The sequence below is a fragment of the Chiloscyllium plagiosum genome, unplaced genomic scaffold, assembly GCF_037043375.1.
Source record: "Chiloscyllium plagiosum isolate Xiang-an unplaced genomic scaffold, Cpla_swu_hap1 HiC_scaffold_23, whole genome shotgun sequence".
NCBI lineage: Eukaryota > Metazoa > Chordata > Chondrichthyes > Orectolobiformes > Hemiscylliidae > Chiloscyllium > Chiloscyllium plagiosum.
This window is the reverse complement of record NW_028270161.1, coordinates 60,020,477-60,045,502: the sequence shown is the minus strand read 5'-3', so window position 1 is coordinate 60,045,502 and position 25,026 is coordinate 60,020,477. Positions and strand designations below refer to the sequence as shown.

The window sequence follows — 25,026 nt, the reverse complement described above, 5'->3', positions numbered from 1 at the left end:
TAAAAAGACAATGGTTTTCTTATAATGTTCTTACCAGTTTCAAAATCCTGATAAGATGCCAAAAAATCCAGAACTACATATTCAGGCAATTCCTTTTGAACTAAATGTTTTATACTTTCTTCACCGATTTCCTTGTCTCTAGTTAGTATTTGGGAGTTGCGTAGAACTCTGACAACCTAACCAACAAATGACATTTGTGTATGAGTGGAAATATAGCAATTTCTACTTCCATAGCACTTTTAGTACAATAAAATATCTGCAGTTGATTTACAGGAGCATTAACGATTACCATTTGACACCAATCTTCATGAGGACAGATAACCTTTTCAAAAATCACCTCATATTATGTAACATGGAGCTAGTAGCTAACAAACTGGGAACTAATAGTATATAAGTGTACTAATGGAGCCACATTCATGGAAGCATTTGAGAGTCAGGTTTTGTCGAACACAACACCAACTTTGGAAGTCTTCTGATCTGACATTACAGCAGATAAATTAAAAACAAAGCTGCGATTGCCACTTCTAGGTGGCACAAAGAGGACGGATGAGTGAAAAGTCATTTTGAAACAATGGAAAGCAACAGTGGCAAGGCAGTAGTAGGTTAAGTGCAGTAATATCAGCAGTGCATATGCAGAAGCTTCTTCCAGCCTCGTGTGGCCAGCTGATGTCACAAGCTGAATCTATGCACACGCAGGTACCACTTGGCATTATGGACAATCACTCTGTAAAGACACAGAGCTCTTTGCTTTGCAAGTCTTACATGTGATTATGTCAAACATCTGGGAACCTAAAGACAAGAAAGCACAATATACTGGCAGCAGTGGTTTAGCCTAAAGCATTTTAAACAAATATAATACTGACTGGCAAAATTGATGCAAACTGGTGTCAGAGACAGAAAGAAAACAAACATGAGTGCATCATGCAAAATCAACTATAAAGAATGTTGACCAGCACTACAATGAACATAGTGTACCACCCATAATAAATTGAGAACTGATAATACTGTAGATATATTTGAGATTTTTTTTTAAATCGCAATTGGCATTCAGTAGTTTCCAGAAATGGCATTAATAATGAAGAAAGCGTTAGCTATATATTTCTGTGTGCAGGAGACAAAGCATTACATTTATTTCACAGCTGGGAAATTACAACCAAATTAGGACAACGCAAACAAGATTTTTGAAAGGTTTAGTACTTACCCAAATGAAATTATTCGATGCACTGGAATAAATTTCAAGGCTTCAGACAGGAGTTAGCTGAGCTATTTGGCAACTTTCCAACAAAATTAAAGTGCAATCAAAATACGTACATTTCAGGGCAAAGGTGAAAGACCAATAGATCAACTAATTTGGAGGCCACACATACTCTGAAGTACAGAAAGTGCTAATGAGAAAGAACAAACTCACAATATTGCAGACTGAGACAATGTCAGGGCACATGAAGGCTAACGAGAGGTGTGAAAACACTGACTGTCTAAAAGACTGGTCTTCAGTTAATCTGCAGGAAAGGCAACAGGGGTGACACAGTTAAATAGCAACTAAATAAATGTACACCAGATTGAGAAAAAGACATGGAAGTGTCCCACATTTAAAACAATCTGCAGAGCTCATCAATAGGACAATCCCTGGGAAAAGATGGACGGAACAAAGAAAGATTGTGATAGTTAGTCGAAAAGAAACCAAAACATCCATACTCTGGAAGATGCCAGTGAGTTTGGGAACACGATAGACGTAAGAACTATACAACTCCTTCAAATGTTTGGATGCAGCAGTTCCCAAAGAAAGAAAAATATCTGGATGTAGGTTTGCTCACTGAGCTGGAAGGTTCATTTTCAGACATTTTGTCACCATACTAGGTAACATCATCAGTGAGCCTCCGGTGAAGCACTGGTGTTAGTGATTTGCTTTCTATTCATGGGTTTAGGTTTCCTTGGGTTGGTGATGCCATTTCCTGTGGTGATGTCATTTCCTGTTCTTTTTCTCACAGGGTGATAAATTGGGTCCAAGTCGATATGTTTGTTCATAGAGTTCTGAATGGAATGCCATGCTTTGAGGAATTCTCATGCGTGTCTCTTCCTCATACAAATGAAGAAGGACACTGCATTGACTGGGACAACACATCCTAGGACAAGCCAAACAGAGACACGCACGAGAATTCCTAGAAGAATGGCATTCCAACTGGAACTCTATCAACAAACACATTAACTTCGACCCCATTTACCACCGTCTGAGAAAAAGAACAGGAAATGACATCACCAACCCCCAAGGAAACCTAAACACATAAATAGAAAGCAGGTCACTAACACCAGTGCTTCACCAAAGGCTCACTGATGATGTTACCTAGTAGGTAACAAAATGCCTGAAAATGAGCAAGCAAGCTTACATCCAGAAGCTCAACCTGAGCTACAAATCTTCTCAAAACCCGCTAAAGAAAAATATCACTTAATGATTCAGATCAGGAAGAGGGTGAGATATAAACCCACATGAACTCTAGGATGAAAACATACTGGAGAACACAGGGACTGTTTGAAGAAAATGGTTACCCAAGAAAAGGCATTCTGAGACAGTACACTGTCATGCTAACAGCACATTGAGTGATCTGGGATTTGACAGCTAGGAGAACCCCAAATCAGAGGAACACAAAAAAACATTAACTGAATGATCTACTTGATATATCAGAGCTAAGCAATTGTGAAGAGTCACAGATTTTCATAGTAAACCATGGAGGGGAAAGGAGATTACACTGAGGGATAAAGTGAGTACACCATTGAAAAGTACCTCGAATCAGATTCAAAGATGTGATGCAAAAGGTACCCAGTATGTTTCAATGAAACAGTTGGATGTTTTGAGGACTTTATCACACCCGCACTAAACCCTACATGAAGTATCAACAGAACTTAAAGGAAGATTTGTAGGAGAACACTAAAAGATAGAAGAAAAGAAAGCTAGTGAGTATTGAGAAGATTTGTAGCTCAGGTTGAGGTTCTGGATGTAGTTTTGCTTGCTGAGCTGGAAGGCTCATTTTCAGACATTTCGTCACCATACTAGGTAACATCTTCAGTGAGCCTCCAGATGAAACACTGCTGGTGTTTCCTGCGTTCTATTTATGTTTAGGTTTCCTTAGGTTGGTGATGTCATTTCTCAGGGATGGTAAATGGAATTCAAGTCAATGTGTTTGTTGATAGAGTTCGGTTGGAATGCCATGCTTCTAAGAATTCTCGTGCATGTCTCTGCTTGGCTTGTGGATGTGGATGTGTTGTCCCAGTCAAAGTGGCGTTCTTTCCCATCCATATGTAAGGGTCATGTCATTTTGTGGCTAGTTGGTGTTTATGTATCCTGGTGTCTAGTTTTCTGCCTGTTTGTCCAATGTAGTGTTTGCTACAGTTCTTGCATAATATTTTGTAATGACATTAGTTTTGCTTTTTGTTTGTATAGGGTCTTTCAAATTCATTAGCTGCTGTTTTCGTGTGTTGGCGGGTTCGTGGGCTACCATGATGTCAAGAGGTCTGAGTAGTCTGACAGTCATTTCCAAGATGTCTTTGATGTAGGGGAGTGTGGCTAGAGTTTCTGGACACATTTTGTCTGCTTGTTATGGTTGGTTGCTGAGAGATCGGCAGACTGATTTATTGGGTACCCGTTCTTTTTTTAATACACTGTATAGGTGATTTTCCTCTGCTCTGGGTAGTTCCTCTTTGCTGCAGTGTGAGGTGGCTTGTTGAAATAATGCTCTGATGCAGCTTCATTTGTGGATGTTGGGATGATTGCTTCTGTAGTTCAATATTTGGTCGGTATGTCTTGTTTTCCTGTAGACGCTGGTTTGAAGTTCCCTGTTGGCTGTTTGCTCTACTGTGACATCTAGGAATGGCAGTTTATTGTTGTTTTCCTCATCTTCAGTGAATTTTATGCCAGTACAGGTATTATTGATGGACTTGAAGGTTACCTCTAATTTGTTTTGTTTAGTGATGACAAAGGTGTCATCCACGTAGTGGACCCAAAGTTCGGGTTGAATGCTTGGCGGAACTGCTTGTTCGAGACGCTGCATTACTGCCTCTGCTAAGAACCCTGATATCGGAGATCCCATGGGTGTTCCATTGGTTTGTCTGTAGGTTTTATTGTTAAAGGTGAAGTGGGTGGTAAGGCAAAGGTTCACTGGCTTGACAAAACTGTCCTTGCTGAAGAAGTTGGTGGTGCTTGGTGAATGTGTCTTTGGGTCTTCTAATAGTGTAGTTAGTGTTTCCTTGGCCAGGTTGATGTTGATGGATGTGAACAGGGCTGTTATGTCAAAGGAGACCATTATTTCATCCTCTTCAATCTTGGTGTCTTTGATGGTCTTCAGGAATTCTTGGGTGGAGTGGATGGGGGCTCCCCTGGTTTGTGAATTTTTGGGTAATCCGTAGAAGCGTGGTCTGTTGGATCCAACTGGTTTCATTTTTTGGAAGTCGGTCTTATTTATTTCTCCAGACTTCTGAAGTTTTTTTAAGTAGGGCTGTGATTCGGTTCTCTGGTTGTGGGTTAAGACTATCGCCACTTGTTGGTATCTGCAAGTAGTGCGTTCACTTTTTCAATGTAGTCTCTTTGACTTAAAATGACTGTCAAGCGTCCTTTTTCTGCAGGTAGGATAACAATGTTTAAATTTCTTTTAGTCTTTCTAGTGCTTTCTTTTCTTGTGTATGAAGTGTGTTTCCTTTTTTCCTGCTTAATGGTAGTGCAACTATCTGTCTGATAGTTTGCTGGATTTCTTCTGTGAATTGGTTTTCTTTCAGTGTTGTTTCTAATGCTGCTATGAAATCTTTTTTGTCTGCATCTTGGAAGTTGTAATTTAATCCTCTTACTAAGATGGCTTTTTCAGTGTCTGTTAAGGGTCAGTCAGATAAGTTTTTTATCCATGCTTCTGTGTTGTTATTTTGTGTAAGTTTGTCTAGTTTTTTCTGCAGGTCTAGCTTTTTCATTTTCTGTGTTTGTCGCTATCTAATATCTATGGCTTGTTATACTCTGTCTGTCCATCCATGGTCTGTTGCATGAGTGAGGAAATAATTTTGGTGCAAAATTTCCTGGTTTTAGTTACGGAGTCTGTTGAGGGCATCATTAATCATTTCTCTAAACATTCTGCTTACACACAGTATCCTTACATACAGATAAGGAAGGACACCGCTTAGACTGGGATAACACATCCACCCTAGGACAAACCAAACAGAGACATGCACAAGAATTCCTAGAAGCATTCCAACTGGAAGTATCAACAAACACATTGACTTGGACCTCATTTACCACCCCTTGAGAAAAAGAACAAGCAATGACATCACCAGAGGAAATGACATCACCAACCTAAGGAAACCCAAACATATTAACAGAAAGTAGGAAACACCAGCAGTGCTTCATCCAGAGGCTCACTGAAGATATGACCTAGTATAGTGACAAAATGTCTGAAAATGAATCTTCTAGTTCAGCGAGCAAACCTATATTCAGAAAAGAAAGTGATTGCTAAAGTGACACAGCCTACAGATTGGGTAAGTGTGGTAAGAGGGAACCCAGTTGGGAAGCTAAGAATTTTTGCCTGGATTCAAAAGATCTCAACTGAATCTCAATAATAGGCAATCATTATGCTCTTTGAACACTGACGAAGTCACACCAGTACTGGCAGGGCAAAAGTTTTCAGCAAGTTCAGTGCCAGAAATAACTGTTGGAATATGAAATTAGACACTGAATCTTCACTGTTGACAACATTCACCCCACCTTTGTAAGGTACAAATTCTTGCATCTATTTGTGCTTAGTGTAATACAACGAAAAGTAGACAAAACACATCTCTGGGATGGAAGCCCTGAGGGATGGGAGACAAATGAGAGAGCTCGGAGGTCTTAAAGGCATGAATTGTTATGGGAAGAAGACAGGAGAATGGGATTAAGAAATATATCAGCCATGATAGAATGGCGGAGAAGACTATATAGGCCAAATATCCTCATTCTGTTTCTATACGTTAGGGTCTTATACCACATATATCGGGCTGCAGAGCAAAGCTGTGATAGCTGATGAAGATGATGTGGAGGATCAGTGGTTAGGGTCACATGACAAGTTTCAACAAGCTCAAAAAGATAATGTGCCAAGATAGGATCATTATAGATGAGACGAGACCCCCTCAAAGTATATTAAGAAGGTAGCCTAGACCTTAACATTTTCTTATTTTAAAGGTAAATGTTAGGTGCTATGTTCCAGATGCAATTCGATTGGTCAACGTATTCAACATTAAGCGAAACACTATAGTCAAAATATAACAAAAGAAAGAAGAATTTTGATTAACTTAACAGAATAATAGATACAGAAACTATTACTAATTAAATGTTCCAATATAATAACATCTCAAGCACACACTTGGCAAAAAGTAAATTCAGAAAACAGATTTTGTCTCACATGCTATCCTAGGAAGAGAACTCCCAGCTCTTGGCTGTAACTGAGAGGGGTAAAAAAAAAAAGCTTCTACTTATCAAGACCTCAACAGCAACTGCTGAAAGCTAAACCTAAAATCCCTGTTTCTGTGGGTAGGAGCTTGACTACACCCACTCAGCTTGCTTCTTAATGTTCCAACTTTAAAATAAAACCCAAGGCTTCACAAGTGGTTTATCTTCTCATAGATTGGAGAACAGAACTGAAAAATCTCTCAAAAAGAAACCAGACCAAAATACACCTCTTAAAGCTACAGCATTGTTTCAATGAGTCTTATACTACAACAGGAAGAAACATGTCCTTCTGGAAGCAGATGTTTCTTTAGATAGCAGTCCTTGTGCAAAAAGGAAAGCTGATGACATTCACAGCCAAAGCTTGAATCTCAGTTGAGACCAGATGTACTAATATAACAGGAGAGCATTTGGCAGTGTACATAGGTGGAAGAAGTTCAAATCTCTCTATGGGAGATGGTTCAGAGTAGAGTGATCATAATCCACAGAGCAGAAGAAAACATGGAGAGTCATGGAGGTGTACAGCACAGAAACAGATCCTCTGGTCCAACTTGTTCATGCCGACCTAATAATCTAAATTAATCTAATCCTATTTGCCAGCATTGGCTCATATCCCTCTAAACACTTTCTATTCATGTACCATCCGGATGCCTTTTAAATGTTGTTATTGTAACAGCCTCCATCATGTCCTCTAGCAGCTCATTCCATTCATGCACTACCCTCTGCTTGAAAAGGTTTTCCCTCAAATCCCTTTTAAATCTTTCCCACTCACCTTAACCCTATGCCCTCTAGTTTTAGACTTCCCTACCCTGGGAAAAAGACCTTGGCTGCTCACCATTTCCATGCCCCTCATGATTTTATAAAATATCCATGAAGTCACTCCTCAACCTCCAAAGCTCCAGGGAAGAAAGCCCCAGCCTATTCACCCCCTCCCTAGCTCAAACCCTCTAATCCTGGCAATATCCTTGTAAATCCTTTCTTCACCCTTTCAAGTCTAGCAACATCTTTCCCACAGCAGGGAAACCAGAATTGAAAAGTGGCCTAATGAATATTCTGTGCAGCCACAACATGACATCCCAACTCCTATACTCAATGCACTGACAAATAAAGACAAGCGTACCAGATGCCTTCTTCACTACTCTATCTGCATTCCACCTTTAAGAAACTATGAACCTGCACCCCATGGTCTCTTTGCTCAGCAACAATCCCAGGATCTTGCCATTAAGTGTCTGATTTGCCCTGATATGCCTTATCTAAATTAAAGTCCATCTGCCACTCCTAGGCCCATCTGATCAAGGTCACAATATACTGAGATAACCTTCTTCATTGTCCATTACACCATCAATTTTGGTGTCATCTGCAAATTTACTAACCACTCCTCCTATATTCATATGCAAGTCATTTATATAAATGATAAACAACAGTGCACCCACAACCGATCTTTGCTGCAGATCACTGAGCACGGATCTTCAGTCCAAGAACAGGAAGGCAACAAATGTTACTCTGAGGCTTCAGAGTTATGATTTCAATCTGAAATTGAAGGCAGAAAGAGAAATTACGCTGGCAGGTACCACATCACTGTTCTCACTACAGGAGAGGCATAAGGTGAAAGATTGAGGTGTAAAGACTCATCACCTAATGGGTGTAACGCACTAAGGAGGATCCTAATCAAGACAAGACAACAAAGAAGAGTTACAGATGCTTTCGCAGTAAATGATCCAGGGTAGACAATATGGCAGGATGGATCACATGGGAACTATAAATATCTATAGCCACTTGTTCAAAAAACAATGAAGTAAGTAAAATGTATCTTTATTCCTTAACCTTGCTGCTTAAAGGCCACTTCCTGCCCAACTACCATCTTTTATGTGGGTGGCAAAGGAGGGAGAAAGTGAGGACTGTAGATGCTGGAGACCAGAGTCGACAATGTGGTGCTGGAACAGCACAGGAGATCAAGCAGTAGCTGAGGAGCAGGAGAATCGACGTTTCGGGCATATGCCCTTCATCAGGAATAGGTTTGATTCACCTGCTCTTCGGATGCTGCCTGACCTGCTGTGCATTTCCAGCACCACACTCTTCAACGTGGCAAAGGATGGAGCCAGATTTTAATGATGCCAATTATTTATCCTGGAATTATTAACGAACAAGAGTATGGCTCCTTCATGAAACGGCCATGGTTCTGTCAGATGCCTGCTCAATATCTGTTCCCACAGCCCACTAATTCCCCCTCCCCACCCTTCCAAAAGTTTCTTCTCCCCCTCTGTTGTGCACCATAGCCCTCACCCATTTGATGCATTTAACAGGACCTTCTGAGGTAGCCCTATTAAACCCCCCTCCCATTATGATCACCAACTTTCCTCTCCAATTGGCTGCAATCCCAGTAATGATCACCATTCTCAATGGCATTCCTAGGACCTGGGAGATACTGGATATGATTCTAAAGTATTTTTAAGCTTGACTATAATTTCTATTCATTATAACTAATGTAAACCTGATAAAGATTATAACCATGTACATAGCTGCTCCCTAACTGAAACACACTCCACTTAACCCATTTCATTGTCCAGAACTAGATCAGCTAAAACTTTGTTCCTTGTTGGGATGGAAATAGACTAATCAAAGTTCTGTTGTATATTTCAGGAATTCCTCCCTTTTTATCCTGTTACTATCTCATCAATATTAGGATAATTAAATCTGACATTTTGACCACTGTTAGCTCTTGGATTTTTCTGTAATTATTTTGCAATTTATCTCCCATTCCTTTCTGAACCTTTCATGGCTTATACTACACATTCCAGTGGAATAATAGCTGACTAAATATTCCTTAAATCTTAAGCAAATAGACTCTGTCTTTGACCCGTCGACTGAACTCTTCTGAAGTTCTGTTACAAATATTACCTTCATAAAAATTGCACTTCGGACTGGATATAAGATATATGATAGCCATATCCGTAGACAACGGTTAACAGCAGCCGTAATAACTGTGGGTAAACTGTCAGGCCTGTATTTTTATGGAGTCTTTGTGTGCTATCCAAAATGGACTTGATTGTAAAGGCAGCCTTCATTCTGATAAATCCTACTTTCTCCAATATGGGACAGGTGGCAAAATGGGGAAAATCCAGTATAAAATAAACCTTGATTGAATTATGCATGTAATAAATTAGCTCTAATAATTCAGAACTTTAAATATTTAATTTTGTAATCTTAGGTTTAGAAAGCCTTTGTTAGATAAACTCCTGCAAGCTAAAAGTCATGAGACTAATCAAGTTACATCAGTGCAAATGAATGGAATCTTCGACAGCATGAATAGATCTTTGTCCAGGACCCTCTTGTGGTGCAGTGGTAGTGTCCCTATCCCTGGACCTTGGGTCAGGATGCAAGTCCCAACACTCCAGAGTAGTATAACAACATCTCTGAACAGGCTGACTAGAAAAATAGAAAATTAGAAAAATAAAAAAAATGTAGAACTCTATCCACTGCGACACAGGTGTCTTAGCAATTCAAAGTCAGTAATTAAACACTAACCAAATTATTCTAATCAGAATGAGCCAACTATCAGGCCAGAGAGACTCTACATTGGACAAACAAGCAGAACACTAGCCACCAGGATACATGAACATCAACTAGCCACAAAAAGGCATGACCTACTCTCACTAGTATCCTTACATACAGATGAGGAAGGACACCACTTCAACTGGGACAACAGTTGAGACAAGCCAAACAGAGAGATGCTTGAGAATTCCTAGGAGCATGACATTCCAACCGGAACTCTATCAACAAACACATTGACTTGATCCCCATTTACCACCTGCTGGGAAAAAGAACAGGAAATGACATCACTAATCCAAGGAAATTGGATCAACTAGAAAGCAGGTCACTAACACCAGTGCTTCACCAGATGATCACTGATGATGTTACCTAGAATGGTGATGAAATGTCAAAAAACAAACCTTCCAACTCAGTGAGCAAACTTGCATCCAGAACTCAAACTGAGCTACAAATCTTCTCAAAACTCTCTAACAGCATTTACTGTCTTGTTCTGCAATATATGTTGAAATGAATTGTAAAAATTACCCTTTATAGATTTCTCAGGTTTTCGATTGTAAATTGAAATTCATAAATATTACCCTATTCCTCCATATATTTTGCATATCTAACTATAAATTTCTAGAGTCAAACCATTTTCCCCTAACCTCCTTTTCTCAAACAAGTTTCTATACTTCACATTGGTGGTCACCAAGGAGATGATAATGATAGGTTTAGAGAGGGTGGTGTTGAAATTCTGGGGCATGTCAATATTGAGGAGGAGGATATGTTAGGTGTCTTAAAAAACATTAAGATAAATAAGTCCTCAGGGTGTAATGGGATCTATCCCGGGATACGGAAGGAGATTGCTCGGGACTTGACCAAGATCTTTTAATCTCTTTAGCCACAACCCCAAAGTCCCAGAAAATTGGAGAATACCCAATGTGCTTTTGTTTAAGAGGTCAACAAAGATAATCCAGGTAAGTACAGGCTGGACAGTCTTACATCAGTGGTAGAAAATTATTTGAGAAGAATCTTATGAATAGTATTTACTTGCTTTGGAGAAGAATGGACTTATTAGGGATAGTCAGCATGACTTTATGTAGGGGAGGTCGTCTCACAAACTTGCTTGTCACTTCCTTAAAAAAACTCAAAGATGATTGATGAGGGTAGAGCAGTAGATGTTGTCTACATGGACATCACTGAAGCATTTGACAAGGTCCTTCATGGTAGGCTGGCCCGGAAGATTTATTCTTATGGAATCATTATGGGTTGGCAAGTTGGATCCAAAATTATTTCAGTCATAGGAGATAGTGGATTGTTATGGAGGGATGTTTTTATGACTGGAGGTCTGTGACCAATGGTATTTCGCTGGGACCTCTGTTTGTTTAAATAGATGATTTAGCCAAAAAGAATAGGTGGTCTGATTAGTAAGTTTTCCGATGACCTGAAGATTGATGGATTTGTGGATAGTGAGGAAGTTATCAAAGGTTACAGCAGGATATAGATCAGCTGGAAATCTGGACAGGGAAATGGCAGATGGCATTAAGGAACAAGTCCATAGCTCCCTGAAAATGGCAACACAAATGGTGAAGATGGGGAAAGAAAAATGTATGGCATGCTTGCCTTCATTGGTGGGGCAATTGAAGCTGGCAAATCCTGTTGCAGCTGTATAAGTCTTTAGTTTGGCAACATACAGAATATTGTGCACAATTCTGATCGCCACACTTTTGGAAGGATGTGGAGGCTTAGGAGCGGGTACAAAACAAAAGACATCAGGATGGTGCCTGGATTCAATTGTATTTACTATAAAGAAGAGGTTGGACAAACTGTTTCAGAGGCTGAGGGGTGACCTGATAGAAGTATATAAAATTATGAGAAGCATGGATAGGTTGGAGAGTCTGAGTCTTTTTCCCAGGGTGGAAATGTCAAATAATAGGGGGGCATAGGTTTACAGTAAGAGGGGAAAAGTTTAAAGGAGGAGATGAGCAAGGCGAGTTTCTTTTTTTTAAAAAAACCACAGAGGGTGGTAAGGAATGAACAGGTAGGGAATAGAGGGATACGGACTATATGGTACAGGTAGATGTGATTAGTTGAGAATGGCATCATTGTCGACATAGACATACTTGGCCAAAGGGCCTATTCCTGAGTTGTATTGCTCCATGTTCTATACTCCGTTTCATCTTATTTTTCTCATCATTGCTGCAGGATTTCCAGGTTTTCTACATTTGAATGAAAAATGCCTGTTATACATCTTAGGCTCAAACATGTCTGTGTTCCATCTCCCAAAAGTTATCCAATTGTTGTATATTACATAGATGTTGTGCAGAGAAACAAATTATGCCTAGAGAAGCAAAATGATTTAGTCTGAATAATTTGTACAAACCTCATTTGCCGCTCTAATGGTAATCCATGCCAGCATTTTATATTTTGAAGGCTGCCTCAAAACATGGTGCAATATTTCTAGCAGTCTTCCCTGGCCAGTAATCTGTTTAAGAAACAAAATTATTGAATAAATAATTTAATAAACTGTTTTAATTTTATATTTGTCAAACTGTACAATCCTAAATATAGAACAATTAATTTAATCTGCAAGAAATCAAGTTGCACCTAATCTGATTATTGGAGTTCTGATTAATAAATTGTTTTAAGGGTATGGACAGTGAATTAGATCAGCACACACTTCCACTTCTGGGTCTTGACATATTCAGACAATATTGACAGAGTGATAGTCTCCTCTTTGCTGCCTGCAAGCTTTACTCACAATAAACTTGGAGAGGCCCAGTCCAGTTTCATTTGGCATGAGCCATAATGGAGACATGTCCTTAATTTGGAAAACTTGAACTGAATCATTAGGCAAGTGGAAACAGAGGTAATCCAAGAGATCGATCTTGAAACAATACTGTGTTTCTTTCCTATAAATGGGCAGTCTCACTCTGTTGTGGAGATCTTCTGGGGTGACTTATGGATATTCCAGCAGCTCAGTGTGAAGGTCGAGTCCTGGCATGGAGGTCTCAACATGGAGATCTCGTCTTTGCTTCGGAGGAAGCTTCCTGGTCTTCCAATGGCCCAGCATGGAGGTCTAATCTTGGCGTGAAGATCTTGACTTGGAAAGGCGTTACGGTTTTGGCCCGCTTTTCCAGCATACCATGAACCCAGGAGTTGCTAATTGAACTGTGATGAATCTTTACCTTTATCTTCTTATTTATGACTTCTATCATTAATTTAGGCACTGTGGTACGGTGACTTACAAAATTTTTGTAAAAGTACACATGACAATAAATTGCTATTCTATTCGAAGTGCTGTTTGATCTCCTCAATATTTCCAGCATTTTCTTTTGTTTCCTCACTTTCAAGCACCAACTTGTATTTTGCTTCTCTCTAAATGAAGTGAAGTAGCACGAGGGTCCAGAGGGGATGCATTTTAAAACTTTTAAAATCATTGGATGATCGAAGCAGAAAATGTTTATTACTAACTGTACACACTGAATGGGAAATTGTCTACTCCTCACCATTACTATTTTTTCACCTTGATAAGTATAAGAAAACACACAAGAGCTGTGATTGCATTAAACGATATTTATTTTCCAATGCAGTTAGACACTAAGGTGATTCAGAGGACTTCTGGGATATTTGCCTTCAGTGGTCAAGGCAATGATTGTAAAATCAAAGAGGTTATGATAGAGTTGTAGCGAGAGTTAGCTAGCCACAACTGGAGTACTCTGTACAGTTCTGGTTGGCACACTTTCAAAAGGATGTGACTGCATAAGAGAGAGTGCAGAAGAAATTCACAAGGCCATTCTGAAGAAGGGTCACTGAACTTGAAGCATGAACTTTACTTTCATTCCAAAAAGGTTGCCAGACCTGCTGAGTTTGTCAAGCAGTTTCTGTTTTTGTTTCACCAGAATATTGCCTGGGTTGGAGCAATTCAGCTGTAAAGAGCATAGGTAGGCTGGAGTTGTTGCTTGGACTTCAAGGCTTTTAACAAGTTCCTCCGTAGGACAGTGATAGTGAAGGTAAGAGCCCATGGAATCTAAGGAAACTGGCTGGGGGCAGGAAGCAGAAGTAATGATTGAGGGGTGTTTTTCTGAGTGGAAATGTTTTCAATGGGATCAAACAGGGGTTAGGACCTTGGGTTTATCGTTTATATAAATGATTTAGACTTGAATATAGGAGAGTTAGTCAGTGTGTTTGCAGATAATGCAATAATTGGCGGAATGGTAAATAGTGAAGAGGATAGCATTAGACTACACCAAATATAGGCTGTCATTGAATCCCTACTGTGTGAAAACTGGCCATTTGGCCCAACATATCCACACTGACCCACCAAAGATTAACCCACCCAGACCCATTCCCCTATTACTCTACATTTACCCATAACCAATATACCTAACCTGTACATCCCTGAACACTACTGGCAATTTAGCACAGCCAATTCACCTAACCTGCACATCTTTGGACTAGTGGGAGGAAACTGGAGCACTCAGAGGAAACCCACAAGACATGGAGAGAATGTGCAAACTCCACACTGACAGTAGCCCAAGGCTGGATTCAAACCCAGGTCCCTGACACAGTGAGGCAGCAGCACTAACCACTGAACCACCATGCCACCCTAGACAACTGGTCAGATGGGCTGTTCATTGTTAAACCGAATTCAATCCAGATAAATGTGAGTTGATGCACATGGTCAGGACAAACAAGGCATGATGAATTATAGGACCCTGGGAAACACAGAGAATCAGAGGGACCTTGATGTGTATGTACACTGGCCCCTTAAGGTAGTGGGACAATTAAATAAAGTGATTAAGAAGGCATATAAAATTTATTAGCTGAGGCATAGAATTTAACAGCATGGGGTTTATGCTGGAACTATATAAAACATTGGTTAGGCCACAGAGTATTGTGGGCAGTCCTGGAATCCACATTATAAGTGTGATGCAGTTGCAAAGTGAGGGTGTTGAGAAGATTTATCAGGATGTTGCCTCAGCTGGAGAGTTTTATTAATGAAGAGGGGAGTGTTGCTGAACAAAGAGACTTTGGAGTGCAGGTTCATAGCTCCTTGAAAGTGGAGTCCCAGGTAGATAGGATAGTGAAGGCGGCATTTGGTATGCTTTCCTTTATTGGTCAGGGTATTGAGTATAGGAGTTGGGAGGTCATGTTGCGGCTGTTGGAATATTGCATGCAATTCTGGTCTCCTTCCTATCGGAAAGATGTTGTGGAGCTTGAAAGGGTTCAGAGGAGATTTACAAGGATGTTGCCAGGGTTGGAGGATTTGAGCTATAGGGAGAGGCTGAACAGGCTGGGGCTGTGTTCCCTGGAGCGTCGGAGGCTGAGGGGTGACCTTATAGAGGTTTACAAAATGATGAGGGGCATGGATAGGGTAAATAGGGATCAGGGAGTCCAGAACTAGAGGGCATTGGTTTAGGGTGAGAGGGGAAAGATATAAAAGAGACCTTTGAGGCAACTTTTTCACACAGAGGGTGGTACAGGTATGGAATGAGTTGCCAAAGGAAGTGGTGGAGGCTGGCACAATTGCAACATTTAAGAGGCATTTGGATGGGTATATGAATAGGAAGGATTTGGAGTGATATGGGCCGGGTACTGGAAGGTAGGACTAGATTGGGTTGGGATATCTGGCAGGCATGAACGGGTTAGACCAAAGGTCTGTTTCCATGCTGTACATCTCAATGACTCTAAGAGAAATTGAATACACTGGGGTTATTTTCCTTAGAGAAGAGGAATCTGAAGGGGGACATGACTGAGGTATATAAAATTATGAAGGGCATATACAGGGTAGACAGAAAGAAACTTTTTTAGCTCGGTGGAGGGATCAATTGACAGGGGAAGAGATTTATAGTAAGGGGCAGGTTTAAAGGGAATCTGAGGAAAATATTTTTCATCCAGAGGTTGTTGGGAATCTGGAACTCGCTGTCTCTAAGGATGATAGAAGGTAGAAACTCTCAAGTATTTTAAGTAGTACTTAGATGTGCACTTACTGTGTTTTAGCATACAAAGCTGTGGGATAAGTGCTGGAAAATGGGATCAGAATAGTTAGGTGGTTGTTTTTGACTGGTACAGACGCAATGGGCTTTTTTTCTGGCTGCAGATCTCAATCACTGTTGTCTGCAGAGAAGAGAAGACTGAGGGGCAATCTGATTGATGTGTACCAGCGCATAGGCAGATGAGATAGGAAAAAACCTTTCCCCTTAGTAGAATTAGAGGGGATTTAAGGAAATATTTTTTCTCATTCTCAGAATGTGGATCTCATTGCCTTAAAGGGTGTTCAAGCCAGGAACCCTCAAGACAATTGAAAAGTATTTTGATGAACATTTGAAACACTGCAGCATATAAGTCCATGGGCCAAATGGGAAAATGGGATCAGAATAGAAGGATAACCAGTGCAGACACGATGGGCTAAACAGCCTTTTCCATCCTTGAAAAACTGGGCAACTCTGACTATTCTACACCATCACTGAACACAGGTTTCCTTGATCATTTTCACCATGACCATGACTCTCCCAACTTATCTTTAGTTTTCAGATTTACAACAGAAACAACAGCAAAGAAGGTTCTGGTGAGATAAAGGGGCCAAAACCTGACTTACTGACTCTAGACTTTACTTTTTTTTGAAGCAGTGTACAGTAATCATGCATGGAGAAACAAATGAAGCAAACGATGTGTGAGTGGTATAATTTTGAAGTTGAAGACAGAACTTTGGTGATGTGTCAGGTGGATGTTAGGGTATTTGAGGACACTTATCTATAGGATAATATTGAGTTAATGTCTGTGTTATTTTATGAGGATGAAGACCTAAATCATTTGATATCTCATCTGCATTAACTTCCCTAAGATTCACATTTACAAAGTATAATCCAATAAGTGAATATTGCGTCAAGCCAAAGTACTGCAAACGCTGGAAATCCAAAACACATGGAATGCTGGAGAAACTCACAGGTCTGACAGCATCTGCTTAGACAGAAACATTGTTAAGCATTTCAAATCTAGTATGACTCTTCCTCAGAATATGAATATTGCAACTCTGCAAGCATTTTGTCTAAGTCACTTGTAATTATCTCTATTTTCTCACCTTTTTTCTAGGCTGCTTCCCAACGACAATGATTCCTGATTTTACCATTGCTTTGCTTTCTCCTCCAAGCTCTAAATCCTTCTCAATCACCTCATCAAGGTAGAAAAGTAACAAAGCAAGTTCCAAATATGATTGTCTGATCAACCTACAAGTTTAAATGAAAACATATGTTTTGTATTAGTCATATGCAGCACGTTAGCAGTCTCTAAAGCAGTACATGCTGTTGTTTTGAGGGTATGATATGCTGTAGGGAAGCCAGGAATAGGAAAGTTGCCCAATTTCTATGAACATTTGTGGAGGCTGCTGGCTGAATAAGGTTAAACATGATTATGAGGATCAGAGGTAGGAACAAGAAGATATTTCACAATTATATGGAGACTGTTTTTACAGTAGCTTCCAGCATGAAAGTGAAGGGTGGTAAGATTAGTCAATGTATTGTTTCTAGTTCATATTCTATGCTAGTCATGCAGACTTCACTCAGGTCTTCCATAACTTTTCTACATCATTACCAGTCAAAGTGACCTTTAGAAACACTAGAGTATTATCTAAATTCACAGCCACTGAGGCTTCCCTGCAAGGCTAGATGACTAATTATGATACTCTCTGCTTGTCACAAGTTGTTTTTCTCATCTTAAAGGAAAGGTAATGAAAATGACAATGTACTTAACATCATGAGATACATGCATTGTTAACCATGAGTTAATTTTGTGACAAGGCTACCCATCAAAAGTCTTAATAAAAAGTCAATGTAGACCATTTCAAATGCTTTAGCCTCATCAACAGTCCCAGTTACCTCCTCAAACAATTTGACCAAATTTGTTAAATGACCTTGCCTTTATAAATCCATCCTGAGTATCTTTAATGTCTGTCTCTCCAAGTGCAGAAATATTCTGTCCCTCCAAATTCTAAAACTTCCTATCGCTGAAGACTTTTAATTTTCTAGTCTATCCCTCCCATTTTTTTTAAAATTGGGACAACATTAGCAGTCCTGCAATCCTCAGGCACCCTACCTATAGCCAGAAAGGATTTGAAAATTACTGCCAGTTCCTCCTCCCTTGCTTCTCTGAGCAATCTTGGATACATCTTTTCTGGGCATGAGGATGGATCCACTTGTAAAGCTGCGAAACCTGCTCGTCCTTCTCTCTATATTAATTTATTTGAATCTTTTGGTCATCTACCCTCATATCTATACTGTTATAATCCTCTCTCATTTTGAAAAACTGATGCAGAGTACTCAGGGAAGGCTACATCACCATCTTCCAGATCCACACACAAGAAAATGAGTCCAAGTTGCTTTGAGTTTTGCAATATGAAGCCTAGCAAGTTCTCTCATTGTATTTTACCAAACCCACCTTATTAATTGCCTATCCTGCTCCTATAATATCTCATGTCTTATTTTTTGTCCAGTTTTACCATTTGCACTTCTTAAAACAACTCTCCCATCTGTGGTTATCCAAGAATTCACCAGGATCCAAGCATCCGCACCATCTTTAAAATCCTATTTTGCACCAGAAAAGACTGCCAGTTTGATATTTGCCTTGGACAATGACAGATGGGGGAAATCAGCGCCATGATCTGCAGACAGGGTTCTGGACACCCTGTTGTACTGGGTGGTGCACAGGCAGGACTTCCTTTTACCCCAACAATGGAAGGCAATACACAGATCATGCCATCCTGTCCAAGGTTGCAACCCAGTTTACAGCAGTCCCCGCCAGCTACAGGAATATCCAGAACTGAAAAGTAGTGGTCAAGGACATTCTCCACTCTGCTAGTAGAAGTGGTACTATCTTTAGACTGATATCTCACAGTTATTCTATCTCTACCACTATACCCACCTTGCACCAAGGCCCATTCTCTACTAATAATGTTCCCACTAATTTGCAGTCACTGGTCAGAGTGTCTGCACTGCTAAATATGGATGCATTGAATTCCAGTCCAGAAGTCACACCTGCGTGTGAATGTTAAAGGTCTGTGCAACATCAGGAAAAGTTAGAGAGAACACAGTCTACCAATTTCATTATTGCTGGCAACAGTTTTCCTCACTTGCTGTCATCCACCCAAAACCTCAAGTACCAATCAGTAAACATCCCCACATCTGACCTTATGATGGAGGGAAGATCATTGGTGAAGCAGCTGAAGATGGTTGAAGACACTGCCCTGAGGATCTCCTGGAGAAATATTCTGGATGTGAGATAACTGACCTCCAACAATCACAATCATTTTCCTTTGTATCAGATATGACTCCAACCAGCAGAGGATTTTCTCTCAGATTCCCATTGACTTCATTTCTGGGGACCCCTGATGCCACACTGGGTCAAATGGAACCTTGATGTGAATGGCAGTCATACTCGCCTCGCCTCGCCTCTGGATTCTGCACTTTTGTCCATATTTGAACTAAGGCTGTTCTGAGGTCTAGTTCTGGACTCCCTGACCCCAAGGAAAAGACTTTGTCTATTTATCCTATCCATGCCACTCATAATTTTGTAAACCTCTATAAGGTCACCCCTCAGCCTCCAACACTCCAGGGAAAACAGCCCCAGCCTGTTCAGCCTCTCCTTATAGCTCAAATCCTCCAACCCTGGCAACATCCTTGTAAATCCTTTCTGAACCCTTTCAGGTTTCACAACATCTTTCCGATAGGAAGGAGACCAGAATTGCATGCAATATTCCAACAGTGGCCTAACCAATGTCCTGTACAGCTGCAACATGACCTCCCAACTTCTGTACTCAATACTCTGACCAATAAAGGAAAACATACCAAACACCTTCTTCACTATCTTATCTACCTGCAACTCCACTTTCAAGGAGCTATGAACCTGCACTCCAAGGTCTCTTTGTTCAGCCACACTCCCTAGGACCTTACCACTAAGTGCATAAGTCTCGCTAAGATTTACTTTCCCAAAATACAGCACCTCACACTTATTTGAATTAAACTCCATCTGCCACTTCTTAGCCCATTGGCCCACCTGGTCCAGATCCTGTTGTAATCTGAGGTATCCCCCTCGCTGTCCACTACCTCCAATTTTCGTGTCATCTGCAAACTTACTAACTGTACCTCTTATGCTCACATCCAAATCATGGTTAGATTGGTGAGATGTGTGGGGGAATGAGTGGTCCAAGGGTTTGAGAAATATGTAAGAATGCAGATTAGTGGTGTCACATGCATCTACTGATCTGAACCATTGTCCCGGAAAAATAGCAGTGGGGTTTTAACATGTTCACCTGAAATTCATTTACCTCATGGTGCTCCAATGCCAGCCCATCCTAGCACCGAGAACAGTATCAGTAGGCACTCCAGGCAGCAAAACTATCCCAATGTTGGGGAATGGCCTGATTTGCAACTTCTACCTCAAAGATAAAAACTTGGTCCTCTTACTTAAGTTATGGAGCTATTTCCAGCATTTTGACCCAGAGACAGTGAAGGAACCATGATTTTGTTCCAAATCAGGATGGTGAGTTCTGTGCAAGAGCACTTTCTGGACATGAAAATAAAGTTGACTCTCAAAGGGTCTCATGGCACAGCAGTAGTGTCCCTAACTCTGAGCTAAGAGGCCTGGGTTCTGGTCCCACCTGCTCCAGAGGTGTGTAATAACATTTTTAAACTGGTTCATTAGAAAATATAAGTGATCTTGGTTCCATTCTCTCATCTTTGGTGTTATTGCATTGCATTTAGTTTAAAAATTTAGTGGCAGAGAATAGCAGGCTTTGAGAAATTACATGGGTGAGTTAGTGGTGGGGAAAAAAACCCAGCAAGTTGTATATTAATGCACTTCCAGAAATTAAAAAACAAGAGTGCTACTGCTGGGAAGACTGGGTTCAAGTCCCACCTTCCCTGGAGCTATGTTATAATGTGTCTGAATGGGTTGGTTCAAATGACTGTAAATTGACTGCTCAAATATTGTATTGGTAGAACTTCTATGATCTTGTAGAAAAAAAGAACTTCTCCTTGCATGCTCATATCTAATAATTGTTGCTCAAAAAAAGAGCTGGGTTCCTAGTCTGGCTGTCATTTCAGAGATGTTCTTGATGTATGGTAGTGTGGCAAGACTACTGCGACCACTAGGACTTATAACAGCACACAAACCAACAGCCACTCTCAGACAACTCACCAGAATGAAGGACCTGATACCCAGCATGAGCAAAACTAATGTAGTGTACAAAATCTCATGCAAGGACTGCACAAAACACTATATAGGACAAATAGGAAGACAGCTAACGATCCGCATCCACGAACATCAACTAGCCACAAAACGACACAACCAGCTATCCCCAGTAGCCACACACGCAGACGACAAGCAACATGAATTTGACTGGGACAACACTACCATTATAGGGCAAGCGAAACAAAGAACAGCCAGGGAATTCCTAGAAGCATGGCACTCATCCACAAACTCCATCAATAAACACATAGACCTGGACCCAATATACCAGCCACTACAGCGGACAGCTGAAACTGACAACCGGAAGCGGCAGGGACAGGCCACTATAAATGCTGGAGGAAACACCACAGAAGCGCTTCACAGGAGGCTCCCAAGCACTGAGGATGTCACCTAGACAGGGGACGAAACGTTTGCAACAAAAACTTCCAGCTCGGTGAACAGAACCACAGCAACGAGCACCCGAGCTACAAATCTTCTCACAAACTTTTACTGATTTAACCCTTCCATCATTCCCTACCTGTTATTGCTGAACACCCCTAATGGGCAGTGCTTGTAATTTGTTCTTGGATGGTTTGTCAAACAGGTGATTTAGTGGCAGATTATAAGAAAAACAAGTGGATTCTCACTTCTATTCCTTGGCCATATTTATGCTCAGGGGTCCTTGGAGAGGGAGCAGTGCCCATCAGCATCCTCAAAGCCTTTAAGATCATAAGATGTAGGAATACAACTATGCCATTCAGCCCATAGAGTCTGTTCCATCATTCAATGAGTTCACAGCATAATCCTTAATTCTATTTTCCTGCCTTCTCATTGTAACCCTTGATTCCTTGCAGATTAAAAATCTGTTGATTTCAGCTTTGAATAGATATAATGACCCAGCCTCAACAGCCCTCAGTAGTAAAGAATTCCACAGATTCACTGCCCTCACATGAAGTTCTTCCTCATCTCAGTCTTAAAGCGGTGAGCCCTTATTCTGAGATTATGCCCTCTGGTCCAAGACTCTGCCACTAGAGCAAACAACCATTCTGCATCAAACCTGTCTCTTCTTCCTCAGGTTGCTGAGAAAATTCGGCATGATGGTGAATAACCTTGCCAACTTTCATAAGTGCACCATAGAGAGCATCCTGTCTGGATGTTTCAGTATCTGGTATGGTAACTGTACCATTCAAGATCGGAGACGGTTACAGAGAGTGGTGATCTCGGCCCGAACAATCACAAAGGCCAATCTCCTACCTATAGAATCCATCTACCAGGCCCACTGTCAAGGAAAGGCAGCCAGCATCCTCAAAGATCCATCCCACCCTGGCAAATCTTTCTACAATTTCGACCATCAAGAAGGTACAGAAGCCTGATCACGTGCACCAGCCAGTTTCAAAACAGTTTCTACCGAACTGTTGTTAGAATACTGAATGGACTCACAAACTCTTAGCATTCGTCTGTACCTGTGTTTTCTTGCTGCTGTTTACCTACCATTTACTTATCTATGCTACTTAACTCTGTGACCTGCCTGTATTGCTCGCAAGACAAAGCTTTTCACTGTGCCACGGCACAAATGACAATAAATTCAAGTCCCCTAAGAATTTTGCATATTAAAAAGGTTATTTCTCATTCTTATAAATTCCAAGTTCAGGGCCCAAACTACTCAACCTTTCTTCATAAGTCAGTTCCTCCACACTCTTCACATCCTAATGAAACTTCTCTGGACTGCTTCCAATGCCAGTATATATTTCCTCAGATAAAGTGCTTCAGTTGTGACCTGACTAGTGCTTTGTACAGCTTTAGCAAGAGTTACCTACTTTTATACGCCATTCCCTTTTAAATACAGGCCATTTGCCTTCCTGATTACCTGCTGAGTTTCAATGCCAGGTTTTTAAGATTCATGCAAGAGGACTCAAAAATCTCTCCGTGCTGCAACTTTCTAAGTATTTCTCCATTTAAATAATATTCAACTCCTCTATTCTTCCTGCCAAATTACATAACATCACATTTTGCAGCATCATGTTCCATCTGTCAAGTTTTTTTTGCCTAATTTCTTAAGCTGTCTCTCTCCCTCTGCAGACGTTTTGCATCATCTTCGCTGCTTGCCTTCCTATCTATGTTTGTCATCCACAAACATCATGACAGTACATTCATTTTCCTTATCAAAGTCATTAATAAAAATTTTAAATATTCATGGTCTCAGCACTTCACTAGACAAGGTTGCCATCCTGAAAATGTGCCTCTTACTCCAACTCTCAGCCTTCTAATAGTTAGCCAATTTTCTACTTCTGCTGATAAAATAAGAATCCATGGTGTTGGAGGTATTGTAAGTACTCTAATGTGTGGTACTTTATCAAAAGCTTTCTGCAGAGCTAAGTATGTTACATCCACCGTTTCCCCTTTATTTATCATACTGTTAGCCTCAAAGATTTCTAATAAGTTTGTCAAACATTATTTCATCTCTGTAAATTCATACTGACTCTGCCTGATCATATTATGCATGTTCTAAATTATTTCCAATTCGATTTTTTATAATTGACTTTAACACTTTCCCAATGACAAACAGCTAACTGGCTTGTAGTGAGCTCTTTTTTTTTTAACTCCTTCCCTTTTTGAATAAGGGTGTTTTCTTTGAATAATTTTTCCAGAATCCAAGGATTCACAGGAGATTACTACCACTATTTCTGTAACTGCTTATTTTAATATCCTCAGGTATATCCCATCATGTCCAGGCTATGTGTTGGTCTTTAGACTCATTGGTTTCCTTACTGCTTTATTCAACTTCTCTGCCATTTCCTAATACCCCATTGTTATTTCCATAGCCTCTTTTTCTATGTACACTTTGGCTTCTCTCTCCATTCTGATATATTTAAAAGAAACTATTTTGTTCATTTTAATATTGCTTGCAAGTTTACCCCCAAAGATATTTCTCTCTCTTTATCATGTTTTGTGGTGCTCTTTGTTGGCATTTAAAAGGTGAAGTCAACTAACAAAGAAGCTGTGCTCCAAAAGCTTGTGATTGGACTATAATCAGGTGTTGTGGGACTTCTGACCATGATCACATTGAAAGGCAAAGCAGGTGCGAAAGGCCAAATGCCTACTCTTGCTCCTATTTTCTACATTTGCACAACCATCTTTGCTGTTGAACTCCTTTCCTAGTCCATTTCAGCTCACTTTGTAATTACCCTTATTTAAACTTCGCACAGTTGCTTCTGATCCAAGTTCCTCCTTCTCAAACTGAATGCTAAGTTCTACCATAATAGGATCACTGTTTACCGCAACTTTTACTCTGATATCATTTTATAAAAATGGCCTCATTACACATCAGATCCAAAATAGACCAATTTACTCTCTATCCCACCACATAGCTATTATAGGGGTCTACAGATTACCCTACCAGTATGTTCTCCCATTTTTATTTCTTACATCCATTCATATGGATTCTACATCTTCTGATCCAACAAGATTTCTTGCTGTTATACCTATTCCATCCCATACTAACAATGCTAACCTCCCACAATTTCCTTTCTACCTGTCCTTTTAAAAAGGTCACATATCCCTGAATGTTTAGTTCCCAGCTTTGATAACTTTTAGCCTGTAATGGAGATATGGGTTACAAGATCATACCCATTCACCTACATTTGCTTTAACTTCATATATTTTGTTTCATATACTATGTGCATTTAAGTAAAGAACCACTAATTTTGCCTTTTTACCATCTTTTCCCCATTTAATCCTAACTACTGCTGTCTTTTTCTACATTTGTACACTGTATCCTTTCTTGTCCCAGTCTGGGTGTTGCTATCCAAATAGGCTCCCCTGCA

At 40.3% G+C, this 25,026-nt stretch overlaps 1 protein-coding gene and 1 pseudogene across 1 annotated transcript in view; both read right to left on the bottom strand.

The window, feature by feature from the left end:
• The window catches only part of cfap54 (cilia and flagella associated 54), a 527,984-nt gene that overhangs the window by 56,989 nt on the left and 445,969 nt on the right, over positions 1-25,026 (bottom strand). The window contains exons 60-62 of the mRNA XM_087999737.1: positions 17,064-17,208; positions 12,363-12,464; positions 35-176 (exon numbers count right to left, since the gene is read on the bottom strand). Of these exons, the coding sequence (XP_087855863.1) occupies positions 35-176; positions 12,363-12,464; positions 17,064-17,208 (389 nt within the window). The remainder of the gene's footprint in view (positions 1-34; positions 177-12,362; positions 12,465-17,063; positions 17,209-25,026) is intronic.
• LOC148145907 (uncharacterized) lies at positions 1,491-4,572 on the bottom strand (annotated as a pseudogene).